Source organism: Coregonus lavaretus (assembly GCF_964263955.1).
Source record: "Coregonus lavaretus genome assembly, chromosome: 2".
In the NCBI taxonomy this organism is placed as follows: Eukaryota; Metazoa; Chordata; class Actinopteri; order Salmoniformes; family Salmonidae; genus Coregonus; species Coregonus lavaretus.
The window spans coordinates 33,908,915-33,923,796 of NC_139989.1; the positions used below are offsets into that span (position 1 = coordinate 33,908,915).

General features: G+C 42.9%; 1 protein-coding gene across 1 annotated transcript in view; it reads right to left on the minus strand.

The window, feature by feature from the left end:
• LOC311147662 (protein FAM171A2-like) overlaps window positions 1–14,882 on the minus strand; it is a gene marked incomplete at both ends in the record, with an annotated part of 71,149 nt that overhangs the window by 25,931 nt on the left and 30,336 nt on the right. The window contains one exon of the mRNA XM_084184409.1: window positions 10,764–10,856. Within this exon, the coding sequence (XP_084040535.1) occupies window positions 10,764–10,856 (93 nt within the window). The remainder of the gene's footprint in view (window positions 1–10,763; window positions 10,857–14,882) is intronic.

Here is a 14,882-nt window from a genome sequence, read left to right on the forward strand (position 1 = left end):
TTTGCAAATTATGGTGGAAAATAAGTATTTGGTCACCTACAAACAAGCAAGATTTCTGGCTCTCACAGACCTGTAACTTCTTCTTTAAGAGGCTCCTCTGTCCTCCACTCGTTACCTGTATTAATGGCACCTGTTTGAACTTGTTATCAGTATAAAATACACCTGTCCACAACCTCAAACAGTCACACTCCAAACTCCACTATGGCCAAGACCAAAGAGCTGTCAAAGGACACCAGAAACAAATTTGTAGACCTGCACCAGGCTGGGAAGACTGAATCTGCAATAGGTAAGCAGCTTGGTTTGAAGAAATCAACTGTGGGAGCAATTATTAGGAAATGGAAGACATACAAGACCATTGATAATCTCCCTCGATCTGGGGCTCCACGCAAGATCTCACCCCGTGGGGTCAAAATGATCACAAGAAAAAAAAATCCCAGAACCACACGGGGGGACCTAGTGAATGACCTGCAGAGAGCTGGGACCAAAGTAACAAAGCCTGCCATCAGTAACACACTACGCCGCCAGGGACTCAAATCCTGCAGTGCCAGACGTGTCCCCCTGCTTACGCCAGGCCCTTCTGAAGTTTGCTAGAGTGCATTTGGATGATCCAGAAGAGGATTGGGAGAATGTCATATGGTCAGATGAAACCAAAATAGAACTTTTTGGTAAAAACTCAACTCGTCGTGTTTGGAGGACAAAGAATGCTGAGTTGCATCCAAAGAACACCATACCTACTGTGAAGCATGGGGGTGGAAACATCATGCTTTGGGGCTGTTTTTCTGAAAAGGGACCAGGACGACAGATCCGTGTAAAGGAAAGAATGAATGGGGCCATGTATCGTGAGATTTTGAGTGAAAACCTCCTTCCATCAGCAAGGGCATTGAAGATGAAACGTGGCTGGGTCTTTCAGCATGACAATGATCCCAAACACACCGCCCGGGCAACGAAGGAGTGGCTTCGTAAGAAGCATTTCAAGGTCCTGGAGTGGCATAGCCAGTCTCCAGATCTCAACCCCATAGAAAATCTTTGGGGGGAGTTGAAAGTCCGTGTTGCCCAGCGACAGCCCCAAAACATCACTGCTCTAGAGGAGATCTGCATGGAGGAATGGGCCAAAATACCAGCAACAGTGTGTGAAAACCTTGTGAAGACTTACAGAAAATGTTTGACCTGTGTCATTGCCAACAAAGGGTATATAACAAAGTATTGAGAAACTTTTGTTATTAACCAAATACTTATTTTCCACCATAATTTGCAAATAAATTCATTAAAAATCCTACAATGTGATTTTCTGGAATTTCTTTTCTGATTTTGTCTGTCATAGTTGACGTGTACCTATGATGAAAATTACAGGCCTCTCTCATCTTTTTAAGTGGGAGAACATGCACAAAGGGTGCTGACTAAATACTTTTTTTCCCCACTGTAGGAGTACCTATGTCTTTGTTAACCACTCAACAAAGAATAGCCGCATGTGCACACTCCCTCAAATCGTTTGGAAAAAATATCCTTTCTATTTTATTCAGCTTTGTTCAATTGTATTCTTCATACTATAAAATAATATCAAATAATGCCACGGAATTCTAAGCAAATCTTGTCTGCTAAATGAACTAGTGTAGGCCACAGCCATTTGGCAACAGCCAGATCATAACCTAACATAGGGACAACTCAGGGTATGCTATTCTGTTCTTCTGAAAGAGACTACATTTTCTTCATATCATGCTTCTTTAGACCTGTCTAAAATAAATAATGGATTTATTGTGAAGGTGTAGGCTACAGTTGAAGTCAGAAGTTTACATACACCTTAGCTAAATACATTTAAACTCAGTTGTTCATAATTCCTGACATTTAATCCTAGTAAAAATTCCCTGTCTTAGGTCAGTTAGGATCACCACTTTATTTTAAGAATGTGAAATGTCAGAATAATAGTAGAGAGAATTATTTCTTTCAGCTTTTATTTCTTTCATCACATTCCCAGTGGGTCAGAAGTTTACATACACTCAATTAGTATTTGGTAGCATTGCCTTTAAATTGTTTAACTTGGGTCAAACGTTTCGGGTAGCCTTCCACAAGCTTCCCACAATAAGTTGGGTGAATTTTGGCCCATTCCTTCTGACAGAGCTGGTGTAACTGAGTCAGGTTTATAGGCATCCTTGCTCACACACGATTTCATTTCTGTCCACAAATGGTCTATAGGCTTGAGGACAGGGCTTTGTGATGGCCAACCCAATACCTTGACTTTGTTGTCCTTAAGCCATTTTGCCACAACTTTGGAAGTATGCTTGTCCATTTGGAAGACCCATTTGCGACCAAGCTTTAACTTCCTGACTGATGTCTTGAGATGTTGCTTCAATATATCGAAAATGTATGCCCCTACCTCATCCAGACTCAAAGATAGGGCTTCGTACTAAATGGGTGCTGCTGAATAATTGTGCTATACGCCACAGCACTAATCAACATATAAAATGGCTTGATGCTGCGACATGGCTAGGTGTAGAGACAGCGGGGTGAGATAGGACAAGTGTGATTTTTGAGTACGCTCTGTACCCTTTGTTCCCTCATTTCCATACCAACGGACAAGGCCCAGGTGTTCAGTACGACATCACAGAGCAACGACAGAAACAATGGAGGGGGAAGAGCATATGGAGAGAGGCATGATGGGAAGGCGTGACGACCGAGCGTAGCCACTACAGAGCAGCATATGCCAGACGCGGAGGCTGCCTACATTTACATAATGTTATGTGTGTGTGTGTTGTAAAGGCTTGACATTTGAGTTAGAAGTGCAGATGGGGAGCAGTGATTGATTGAATCACAGAATGATTCGTGCTAGCTAGGTAATAGTCACGTACTGCTGACACTGTACGTGTTTATCCATTTTCTGAGACAACCAATTGACTTCCCTGGAGGTATTTCTGTAGATGTGGACACATCAGACTCAATGCCATAGCTGAGAAATAGCCTTGTTTATATCCCTGCTATGGTCTCTATCATGAAGCACACAGATAAGACACACAACCAGATGAGTAAAGGTTGGGACATACAGTGAGTGAAAATAGTATTTGATCCTCTGCTGATTTTGTACGTTTGCCCACTGACAAAGACATGATCAGTCTATAATTTTAATGGTAGGTTTATTTGAACAGTGAGAGACAGAATAACAACAACACAATCCTGAAAAAAACATGTCAAAAATGTTATAAATTGATTTGCATTTTAATGAGGGAAATAAGTATTTGCCCCTCTGCAAAACATGAGTTAGTACTTGGTGGCAAAACCATTGTTGGCAATCACAGAGGTCAGACGTTTCTTGTAGTTGGCCACCAGGTTTGCACACATCTCAGGAGGGATTTTGTTCCACTCCTCTTTGCAGATCTTCTCCAAGTCATTAAGGTTTCGAACCTGATGTTTGGCAACTCGAACCTTCAGCTCCCTCCACAGATGTTCTATGCGATTAAGGTCTGGAGACTGGCTAGGCCACTCCAGGACCTTAATGTGCTTCTTCTTGAGCCACTCCTTTGTTGCCTTGGCCATGTGTTTTGGGTCATTGTCATGCTGGAATACCCATCCACGACCCATTTTCAATGGGAAGTAGGTTCTCACCCAAGATTTGACGGTACATAGCCCCATCCATCGTCCCTTTGATGCGGTGAAGTTGTCCTGTCCCCTTAGCAGAAAAACACCCCCAAAGCATAATGTTTCCACCTCCATGTTTGACGGTGGGGATGGTGTTCTTGGGGTCATAGGCAGCATTCCTCCTCCTCCAAACATGGCGAGTTGAGTTGATGCCAAAGAGCTCGATTTTGGTCTCATGTGACCACAAACCTTTCACCCAGTTCTCTGAATCATTCAGATTTTCATTGGCAAACTTCAGACGGCCCTGTATATGTGCTTTCTTGAGCAGGGGGACCTTTCGAGTGCTGCAGGATTTCAGTCCTTCACGGCGTAGTGTGTTACCAATTGTTTTCTTGGTGACTATGGTCCCAGCTGCCTTGAGATCATTGACAAGATCCTCCCGTGTAGTTCTGGGCTGATTCCTCACTGCTCTCATGATCATTTCAATTCCACGAGGTGAGATCTTGCATGGAGCCCCAGGCCGAGGGAGATAGACAGTTATTTTGTGTTTCTTCCATTTGTGAATAATCGTACCAACTGTTGACACATTCTCACCAAGCTGCTTGGCAATGGTCTTGTAGCCCATTCCAGCCTTGTGTAGGTCTGCAATCTTGTCCCTGACATCCTTGGAGAGCTCTTTGGTCTTGGCCATGGTGGAGAGTTTGGAATCTGATTGATTGATTGCTTCTGTGGACAGGTGTCTTTTATACAGGTAACAAGCTGAGATTAGGAGCACTCCCTTTAAGAGTGTGCTCCTAATCTCAGCTCATTACCTGTATAAAAGACACCTGGGAGCCAGAAATCTTTCTGATTGAGAAGGGGTCAAATACTTATTTCCCTCATTAAAATGCAAATGAATTTATACAATTTTTGACATGCATTTTTCTGGATTTAGTTGTTGTTATTCTGTCTCTCACTGTTCAAATAAACCTACCATTAAAATTATAGACTGATCATTTCTTTGTCAGTGGGCAAACATACAAAATCAGCAGGGGATCAAATACTTTTTTCCCTCATTGTACTTCTAGGGCCTTTGACTGGCTAACAACCTCTCATAGCATAGTACCTTCAGAGCCTGAATATGCCTCCACCAAAGGACTGTCGAGGGGATAACTTAGCCTCCCGTGCTGCTCAAATTAATTGTGTCAGTGGCTTCAATCCATTTGGCAAAAGTAATTGAAACTGGCTTCCAAAGTGATCTGTGTGTAAAGTTACAGCGGTCTACCCAGTCATCCACAGCAACACTGCTTCATCCCCAGTAATGCATTATTATGACGTCTGAGCCAAGAGACTTAACACACTCTATGCAACACAAAATATAGGGGAGTCAACTCAACCATGGCCTATTTCAGTAGCGCTGTTCTGAACTCACATCACAATGGGGTGATTCTGATAGAAAGAGAAATGTAGGCTTTATGGGCAAAGATAGAATGAGTGTTAAGTGGGTAACGTATATTGAATCGTCTTTAAAACAATGTAACGAAAGAGGTAAAAAGATCAAGGTTGTAAAATGATGCCTTCATTGCAGGCTGTCCTTGAATGATATACAGTAGCTGCTACTACTTGTGTAATGATGTTTCATAATGACAATAACACAGAGTGGATTAACACTCAAATAGGTTACGATGTTGACTAAATAGCTAACATACCTTGTGATTACACAGCTTAATTACACCAATCATGTGCTGCATGCTTTCAAGTACACAGCCACACTAACAGTCCCACTCTACCAAACACAGCATTTTGGGTTTTGTTAAACACAGCTTGAAAAGCACCCCCCTCTCCCCCTCATTGGCACTCCACCACCTCTCCAAAACAATTTAGTTTCCTGCCACCGGTTGTCTCCATGGTGACCAGCCTCAGCACTGAGCGCTGCACTTTCAGATGGCCTCTCATCAGTTCCTATCCATCAGCACAAGGATCTACTGTCTTTCTTCTCCCTGTTACTAAGGCCCTCGTCGTGATACGCTACCATGCTTAGTCCTCCTGAGAGACTCGTCTCTACCGCTTAGAGATACAGCAGAGAAAACGTGCTAAACTGCTCCTCGCTTAACCGACTGAGCGAGAATACCCTGGAGGCATTGAGAGAGAGCGGGAGAGAGTGGGAGAGTGTGTGTGAGAGATAGAGTGTGTTCGAGTACGTGTGTGTGTCTTAACCGACTGAGCGAGAATACCCTGGAGGCATTGAGAGAGAGTGTGTGTGAGAGAGCGAGTGTGTGTGTGAGAGAGAGTGTGTGTGTGTGTGAGAGTGTGTGTGTGTGTGAGAGTGTGTGTGTGAGAGAGTGTGTGTGTGAGAGAGTGTGTGTGTGTGTGTTTGTCAGCGACCACATCCTCTATAAAAGTTGCCAGATGCTCTAGATGTTAACAAGAGAGTTGTATAACTGTATCTCATCCTGATTCAATTAAGTATTATTCAAACCTGACTAACTAACTAAGAACACAGGGGTAGCTAGTCATTGGAGCTGGTTAAGTATTTGTGGTATTTTATTAGGATCCCCATTAGCTTTTGCGAAAGCATCAGGCTACTCTTCCTGGGGTCCACACAAAACATGAAACATGACATAATACAGAACATTCATAGACAAGAAAAGCTCAAGGACAGAACTACATACATTTAAAAATGGCACACATAGCCTACATATCAATACATACACACAAAATACCTAGGTCAAATAGGGGAGAGGCGTTGTGAGGTGTTGCTTTATCTGTTATTTTTTTTAAACAGGTTTGTTGTTCATTTGAGCAACATGAGATGGAAGGGAGTTCCATGCAATAATGGCTCTATATAATACTGTACGCTTTCTTGAATTTGTTCTGGATTTGGGGACTGTGAAAAGACGCCTGGTGGCCTGTCTGGTGGGGTAAGTTTGTACAACAGTTGTACATACAACAACCTAAGGTAGACCCAAATCAATTGAACAAGTAAAGGAAGCATCTCCTTGCCATATAAAATCGCCAACACACTACTAAAACACTACATGGGGGTGGAGCAATATGTAAGCATTTACTGAATGAAAGGCCCTCTTGACAGAGGGAAGAGCAGAGGAAGAGAGAAAGCTGTCTGGGGCATAATTAAAGGGAACAGACAGGGCTCTCATTGAGGCTGTTGCTACAGAAATCAATGCGCTGCAGTCACAATAAATGACTCTCATCCTGTCACGCACACGCACACATACAGTCACATCAGTCCCAGATTCTGGGATCGTTAAGGAGATAAGGGAAAACCGCTGCGTCAGGGGCCCTGGGCTTGACAGTTCAGAGAGAAGGGGGAACAGAGAGAGAGAGAGAGAGAGAGAGAGAGAGAGAGAGAGAGAGAGAGAGAGAGAGAGAGAGAGAGAGAGAGAGAGAGAGAGAGAGAGAGAGAGAGAGAGAGAGAGAGAGAGAGAGAGAGAGAGAGAGAGAGAGAGAGAGAGAGGAGGTATGGAGATTCAGTTGATAGACAGAAAAGAGCAGTGGTGTACTTAAGTAAAAATACTTTAAAGTATTACTTATTTTTTGGGGTATCTGTACTTTACTTTACTTTACTATTTATATTTTTTAAAGAAAATAATGTACTTTTTACATTTTGAATGCTTAGCAGGACAGGAAAATGGTCCAATTCACGCACTTATCAAGAGAACATCCCTGGTCATCCCTACTACCTCTGATCTGGAGGACTCACCAAACACAAATGCTTCGTTTGTAAATGATGTCTGCATGTTGTAGTGTGCTCCTGGCTATCCATAAATTATAAAAACAAGACCATTTTGCCATCTGGTTTGCTTAATATAAGACATTTGAAATGATTTATACTTGTACTTTTACTTTTGACACTTAAGTAAATTTTTGCAATTACATTTACTTTTGATACTTAAGTATATTTAAAACCAAATACTTTTAGACTTTTACTCAAGTAGCATTTTACTGGGTGACTTTCACTTTTACTTGAGTCATTTTCTATTAGGGTATCTTTACTTTTACTCAAGTACGACAATTGGGTACTTTTCCCACCACTGGTAAAGAGAATGCATGTTGTGTGTGTCAGAGAGAGAGAGCAAGAGAGAAAGGAAGAGAGAGAAATAGAGAGCAAGAGCTTCAGAGAAAGTGTGAGCATGTCACATGTACAGCTTTCCTAAGGGACCTTGGTTGGTTACATCATTCTGGCTCACTCATTGGACTGGACAGGTGATGGGACGTTGAGGGATGACGCCATGATTATATATTTAATTCACTTGGCTGTGGCACCACGTACAGCATTGTAATGGCAGCGTAAGCAGAGAAACTGACAGAGACGAAGAGAATGATATAGTGAGGAAGAAGGAGGGTGAGAAGACAGGGAGGTGTACACTGTGCCTATTGCTAACACCTCATACTGTATATTTAAGAGGAATAGAGAGTTAAAGATAGAACATTATTTTCTTAAATTATCGGGTATTGTTCCTACCCAGCATTCCCCGAAACACAAACCCCACACCCCCAACTGCAGGTCATGATAGTTTTCCTAGCCACTGTGCTTCTACATCTGCATTGCTTGCTCTTTGGGGTTTTAGGCTGGGTATCTGTAAAGCACTTTGTGACAACTGCTGATGTAAAAGGGGGTTTATAAAATAAATATGCTTGAATTAGATTTTCACACCCAGAGGGTATCATTAAACAGGAATTTATCTATCACGTTTATCACATTTATCCCAATTTATCCCATCCCATAATGTGGGCTATAACAACACAACAATACGCACTGCTCCTGCTGTTGTGAAAGCAATTATTAAAATCATATGGAACAACGACTGGTGAATCTATAGGTCTTTCTTTAATTTATTTCTTAGAGATTAACAAAGCATGCACTTTACACCCAGCCCATTCCTAAACAGGCGTAAATTCTGGAAGACATTTATAGCCTGTTTGGTTTGCCTAGAAATGCCTTGAGACAGATAGAGTGCTGTATCTAGGTCAATTTAATTTGGATGCTTCATCTTCTGAGCTGCTAGTTTATTGGCACTATCAACAATGTGGAAAGTTACGAGTATATTTTATCGGATCTGTTCGATTAGCGCTCGGGCAATAAACACAGACACACACAAAAGCATGAACGCACGTACACACAAGCGCACACACACCATCCGCACGCGCACACGCACACACACTACTAAGACATGTGATTAGCTGATTTGGCAATAAAAGCCTGTTTCTTTTTTGCTGTAGTGTAGCGGCCAGGTGATGTATTAGTGATGTAATTGGCTTTGAATACAGAGAGGCTTGCGTTGCTAGAGGACAGCACGCTCCATTTGTTCTGCCACTTACATGCTGACTAGACCGGGCACGCGCGTGCGCCATTGCATGCATGTTGATTTTGTCCATCCACACCAGACGCGATCAGGACACACAGGTTGAAATATCAAAACGAACTCTGAACCAACTATATTAATTAACATTCATGCAAATTTAGCTAGCTAGCTTGCTGTTGTCCTGGGATATAAACATTGGGTTGTTATTTTACCTGAAATGCACAAGGTCCTCTACTTCGACAATTAATCTACAGATAAAAGGGGAAACCTAGTTAGTTTCTAGTAATCTCTCCTCCTTTAGTCGTCTTCTTCTTCTGACTTTATATTGCGGTTGGCAACCAACTTTAAGGTGTATTACCACCACCAACTGGACTGGAGTGTGCACCTCAGTTCATCTTTCAATCACCCACGTGAGTGTATGCTCGTAAAATCCAATGAGGAGATGGGAGAGGCGGGACTTGCAGCGCGTCAAGCGGCAAAAATAGAACCAAGTTCTATTTTAGCGCCTGGCTACGCAGACGCTCGTTGACGCGAGCATGCAGTTTGGATGAAATTATTGAATAACATGTATGTGTAAATGTATTTTGCAACGCTCGTGCACGTAACGCGAGTGGTGTGGTCAGCATGTTATTCTTCAGCTCCACTAAACGCATCATGTTGCTGTCGTGTTTTACCTGCTACACAGAGCATTGTTTTGAGAGCGGAGACCTGCGTAAGTACAATAGCTTTAGTCCAGTTTTTCGCAGGTACTCATTAAATCTGCAATATGTAACTTTTTGGGTGACCTTACCAAATTTACAAGAGATATAGATCTAGAAAGCAAGTCTAAGAAGTGGTAGATCTGTTCTACAGTATGTGCACTCTTTCTGTGCTTCCCGTTCTTAAGTTTTGTTTTTGTGTCTTTTACTTTCAAAAAGCTGAAAATACAACATTTTGGGTTATTGGAAATATATTTCACAACAGTTTCAATGGTACAATGATTCTCTATGCTTGTTTTGTCACATAAACTGAAATTAGGCAAATTATTTGCATTTTTGCAACCAGGAAATGGCAGAGTGATTTCTGCATAATGCACCTTTAAACTGTTGCTAGTGGTTGTACTAAATTATCCTGTAATTTTCCAAGTTGCTTTTGTTTACATTGTGAACCTAGCTAGTCAATGTAGCTAGCTAGCTAGTAGTAGTAGCTTCTTGTGACGTCATTATTTAAATTCACATGATAGAATGAATGCGCGCGTCAGCAATCGAGAATTTAACCTTGCCGATTCTTGAGCTTGGATGCTGCCATTGGATATGATGCAACGTGAGCTTTCATTGATTTCAAAGGAAGCCTTTCCTAAATGGCTGATGGCAATGCCGGACGCCTGATGGCTATAGTAGGGCCGTAATACAGTATCTGTTCTGCTCTGTCTGTGCTAGGGTGCACTGAACCCAATGCTACGCTTTATAAGTGTTATATCAAGCGGTGCTACTACCCTAACAGTCCACAGTGAAAATATATTTGGGCCCTCAACCATGTGAAAATTATAGACTTTCTATTTACAAATGTGTGATTACTGATCTAAGGTCATGTGGAGAAGGGTTGAAAAGCCACAAGCCAGACATTTTGTAATGGAGTTTTGTGTTTGGAAGAAGAGGAGAGATGTGTAAAAGAGGACGGTAAGTATAGTTTGGAGAAGGTATAGGTACATATTTTATATATGCCATTTAGAAGACGCTTTTATTCAAAGTGACTTACAGTCATGCATGCATAAACACATTTCACGTATGGGTGGGCCCGGGAAACAAACCCACAATTCCGGTGCTACAAGAGCCATGCGCTACCTACTGAGCCATACAGGACCACATACAGGACCACATACAGGACCAGGCAGGCATGTATGTAGACACTCACCTGGGGATCCCAGCAGAACCTGGACTACGTCATCATACAGGATCAGGTTGGCAGGCCGCTGGGGGAGCAGGTAGAGGCTGACTGACGCATACACTGAGAGAGAGAGCAAGAGAGAGAGCGAGATAGAGAGAGGAAAATGGAGAGAGAGAGAGAGAAACAAAACAAGCAGAGTTAGTTATGACAGATCAATCATCAGTCAGACAGACACCGGACTCTGTTGACTGCTGTTTTGTCCCCCCCCCCCCCCAAGTCATAACAACACAACGTTTATCAAACATGAAGAGACAGTCATGACCTAGATTGCTCCCTTCACAAAGTGTTTCCATCTGTGCAACAAGACAAACAATACAGCCAGCGTGGGGTTATATAAAAGAAACCAGGCCACCTCATTCCTCAGCGGTCCACAGAGTATACTATATACGTGTGGTGAGGAAATCCTAGTGCATCCCACCTAAGAGTTCCCTCCCTGACAGGCAGACTGAAAGGAGCGTGTGTGTGTGTCTCTACTCTCCACTAGGGGAGTAGAGACAGGTAATGAGCAATAACCGTCTCTGTTCGTTGACATCTTTGAAAGAGGGATTGTGACAAGGCGTTGAAATCCACCCAGAGCGAAAGCGCTCAGGATAGATTAAAAACACACTTGACATTAACAAGCCTCTCATATCCTTTCGCTTTTGTGTTCAGGGGGCGTGGAAGGATGTGTGCTGTCTTTACACTCCTGACAGGTGTATGCTTTGCTGATCAGGAGAGTTACATGTATTGGATTATATCTCGAGAGGGCGTAGACTAAACAACCAGCACTATGCTGTGAAACCTATGACCCGTCTCTGTTTGTTGTCAGGTATTAGCATTAGGTATAAGCGAGGTATTAAGTAGAGCATGGGTTCTCAAACGTTTTGACTCAGGCCCCCCTTCCAGCATTGGGGAACATCCCGCACCGCGTATATATTTCTATGGGTACAAGCACTATTCACACCCCTCTTGTTGGTGGAGAAAACATTTAGCAGGTTTAAAGCTTATTTTCTGCCATTCTATACATTTTACCATGGGATGGAGGCTTTTTTTGTTGCCATTTTAACACTAGAACCACTAAAGCAGTCATTTGGACTGCTCATTAATAAAAATATATATATATATTACTCTGCCATTTGTTAAGTCATTACACAGTGTTGTTGTTAGAATCTTAATATCACAAACAGAACTGAAGTTATAATCAGTTTTAAGAGGGCATGTCATTTTTTAAATGGTTTTCCCCTATTGCCCCTCCTTCTCCCGACAGTAGGTATTGCTCCACTCCTTCTCCCGACATTTGAAAGTGCCGTGCCCAGTTGATAATCACCCCGAAACTGAACCGAAACTATACTGAAGAAAAATATAAAACACAACATGCAACAATTTCAACGATTTTACTGAATTACAGTTCATATAAGGAAATCAGTCAATTGAAATAAATTAATTCATGGGTAGGCCTGGGAGGGCATAGACCCACCCACTTGGGAGCCAGGCCCACCCACTGGGTAGCCAGGCCCAGCCAATCAGAATGAGTTTTTCCCCACAAACAGGCTTTATTACAGACAAATATACTCCTCAGTTTCATCAGCTGTCCGGGCGGCTGGTCTCAGACAATTCCGCAGGTGAAGAAGCTGGATGTGGAGGTCCTGGGCTGGCGTGATTACATGTGATCTGCGGTTGTGAGGCCAGTTGGACGTACTGCCAAATTCTCTAAAACAACGTTGGAGGCAGCTTATGGTAGAGAACTGAACATTCAATTATCTGGCAACAGCTCTGGCGACATTCCTGCAGTCAGCATGCCAATTGCACGCTCCCTCAAAACTTGAGACATTGTGTTGTATGACAAAACTGCACATTTTACAGTGGCCTTTTATTGTCCCCAGCACAAGGTGCACCTGTGTAATGATCATGCTGTTTAATCAGCTTCTTAATATGTCAGGTGGATGGATTATCTTGGCAAAGGATAAATGATCACTAACAAGGATGTAAACAAATGTGTGCACAAAATTGGAGAAAAAAATAAGCTTTTTGTGCGTATGAAACATGGGACCAATGTTACGGGCCAATTATCACACAAAATGTATGGGATACCTTTCTTTGGAGAAAGCATTTCAAGGGATCGCTTCATTTCGAGAGACCATGCGTTACCTCCATTTTAATGACAAAGAAACTAGAACGTGATGCCTGGAAATTCGCCATGGTATCTGACATTTGGAACAAGTTTGTACAGAACAGCAAGCACTGACAATAATTGACTGCTTTTTTACTGCTGTCATATAGATACTTCTATTCATTATAATGCCATTATTGCTTTTGTTCAGATTTACACTATTTACCAAGCACACTTGATGAACTTGATAAAAAGCACACTATAATGATGTTTAGGATACTGGTGTTTTCATAATTTGACTGTGGGTCTTGCTGACCATGCGTCTTTGGGGTTGGGGTATTTTTTTTATTTTGTTGTTATAAAAATAAGCGGTTACCGTGTTCCAACACATATGCTTTCTCTTTTATAGTTGTAACAAAGGTACTCCACAAAAAATAAATTGATTGAACACTTGACTGTTGGTGTTTTTAGTTGTTAAACTAACTAACTTCTTTTTTTTATAAAAAGAATGTTGCAGTCAGAATGACTGCTCATTAGCTTGAGGGGGGGTCCTTCGAGGCCCAGCGGTTCTAGTGTTAAAGCTAATTTCCTGCAATTCTATACATTTTGCCATGTCTTATGTGTGTTCGTGTGATATTTGAGTGACTCAAACATTACAACAAAATCAATGGGGAAAAAAACTTGCTAAAAAACATTAGCTGACCTGGACATTTCTGAGTTACAAATAGCTCTCTGCAATGACAAGAGGAAAACTGCTGATGCACTAACCAATTTCAAAATTGCACCTTGTGCATTCTAAACTCAGCAAAAAAAGAAACGTCCTCTCACTGTCAATTGCGTTTATTTTCAACAAACTTAACATGTGTAAATATCTGTATGAACATAACAAGATTCAACAACTGAGACATAAACTGGACAAGTTCCACAGACGTGACTAACAGAAATTGAATAATGTCTCCCTGAACAAAGGGGGGGGGGGGGGGGGGGGGGGTCAAAATCAAAAGTAACAGTCAGTATCTGGAGTACTGCAGTGCATCTCCTCCTCATGGACTGCACCAGATTTGCCAGTTCTTGCTGTGAGATGTTACCCCACTCTTCCACCAAGGCACCTGCAAGTTCCCAGACATTTCTGGGGGTAATGGCCCTAGCCCTCACCCTCCAATCCAACAGGTCCCAGACGTGCTCAATGGGATTGAGATCCGGGCTCTTCGCTGGCCATGGCAGAACACTGACATTCCAGTCTTGCAGGAAATCAAGCACAGAACGAGCAGTATGGCTGGTGGCATTGTCATGCTGGAGGGTCATGTCAGGATGAGCCTGCAGGAAGGGTACCACATGAGGGAGGAGGATGTCTTCCCTGTAACGCACAGCGTTGAGATTGCCTGCAATGACAACAAGCTCAGTCCGATGATGCTGTGACACACCGCCCCAGACCATGACGGACCCTCCACCTCGATCCCGCTCCAGAGTACAGGCCTCGGTGTAACGCTCATTCCTTCAACGATATACGCGAATCTGACCATCACCCCTGGTGAGACAAAACTGTGACTCGTCAGTGAAGAGCACTTTTTGCCAGTCCTGTCTGGTCCAGCGACGGTGGGTTTGTGCCCATAGGCAACGTTGTTGCCGGTGATGTCTGGTAAGGACCTGCCTTACAACAGGCCTACAAGCCCTCAGTCCAGCCTCTCTCAGCTTATTGCGGACAGTCTGAGCACTGATGGAGGGATTGGGCGTTCCTGGTGTAACTCGGGCACTTGTTGTTGGCATCCTGTACCTGTCCTGCAGGTGTGATGTTTGGATGTACCGATCCTGTGCAGGTATTGTTACACGTGGTCTGCCACTGCGAGGACGATCAGCTGTCTGTCCTGTCTCCCTGTAGCGCTGTCTTAGGCGTCTCACAGTACGGACATTGCAATTTATTGCCCTGGCCACATCTGCAGTCCTCATGCCTCCTTGCAGCATGCCTAAGGCACGGTCACTCAGATGAGCAGGGACCC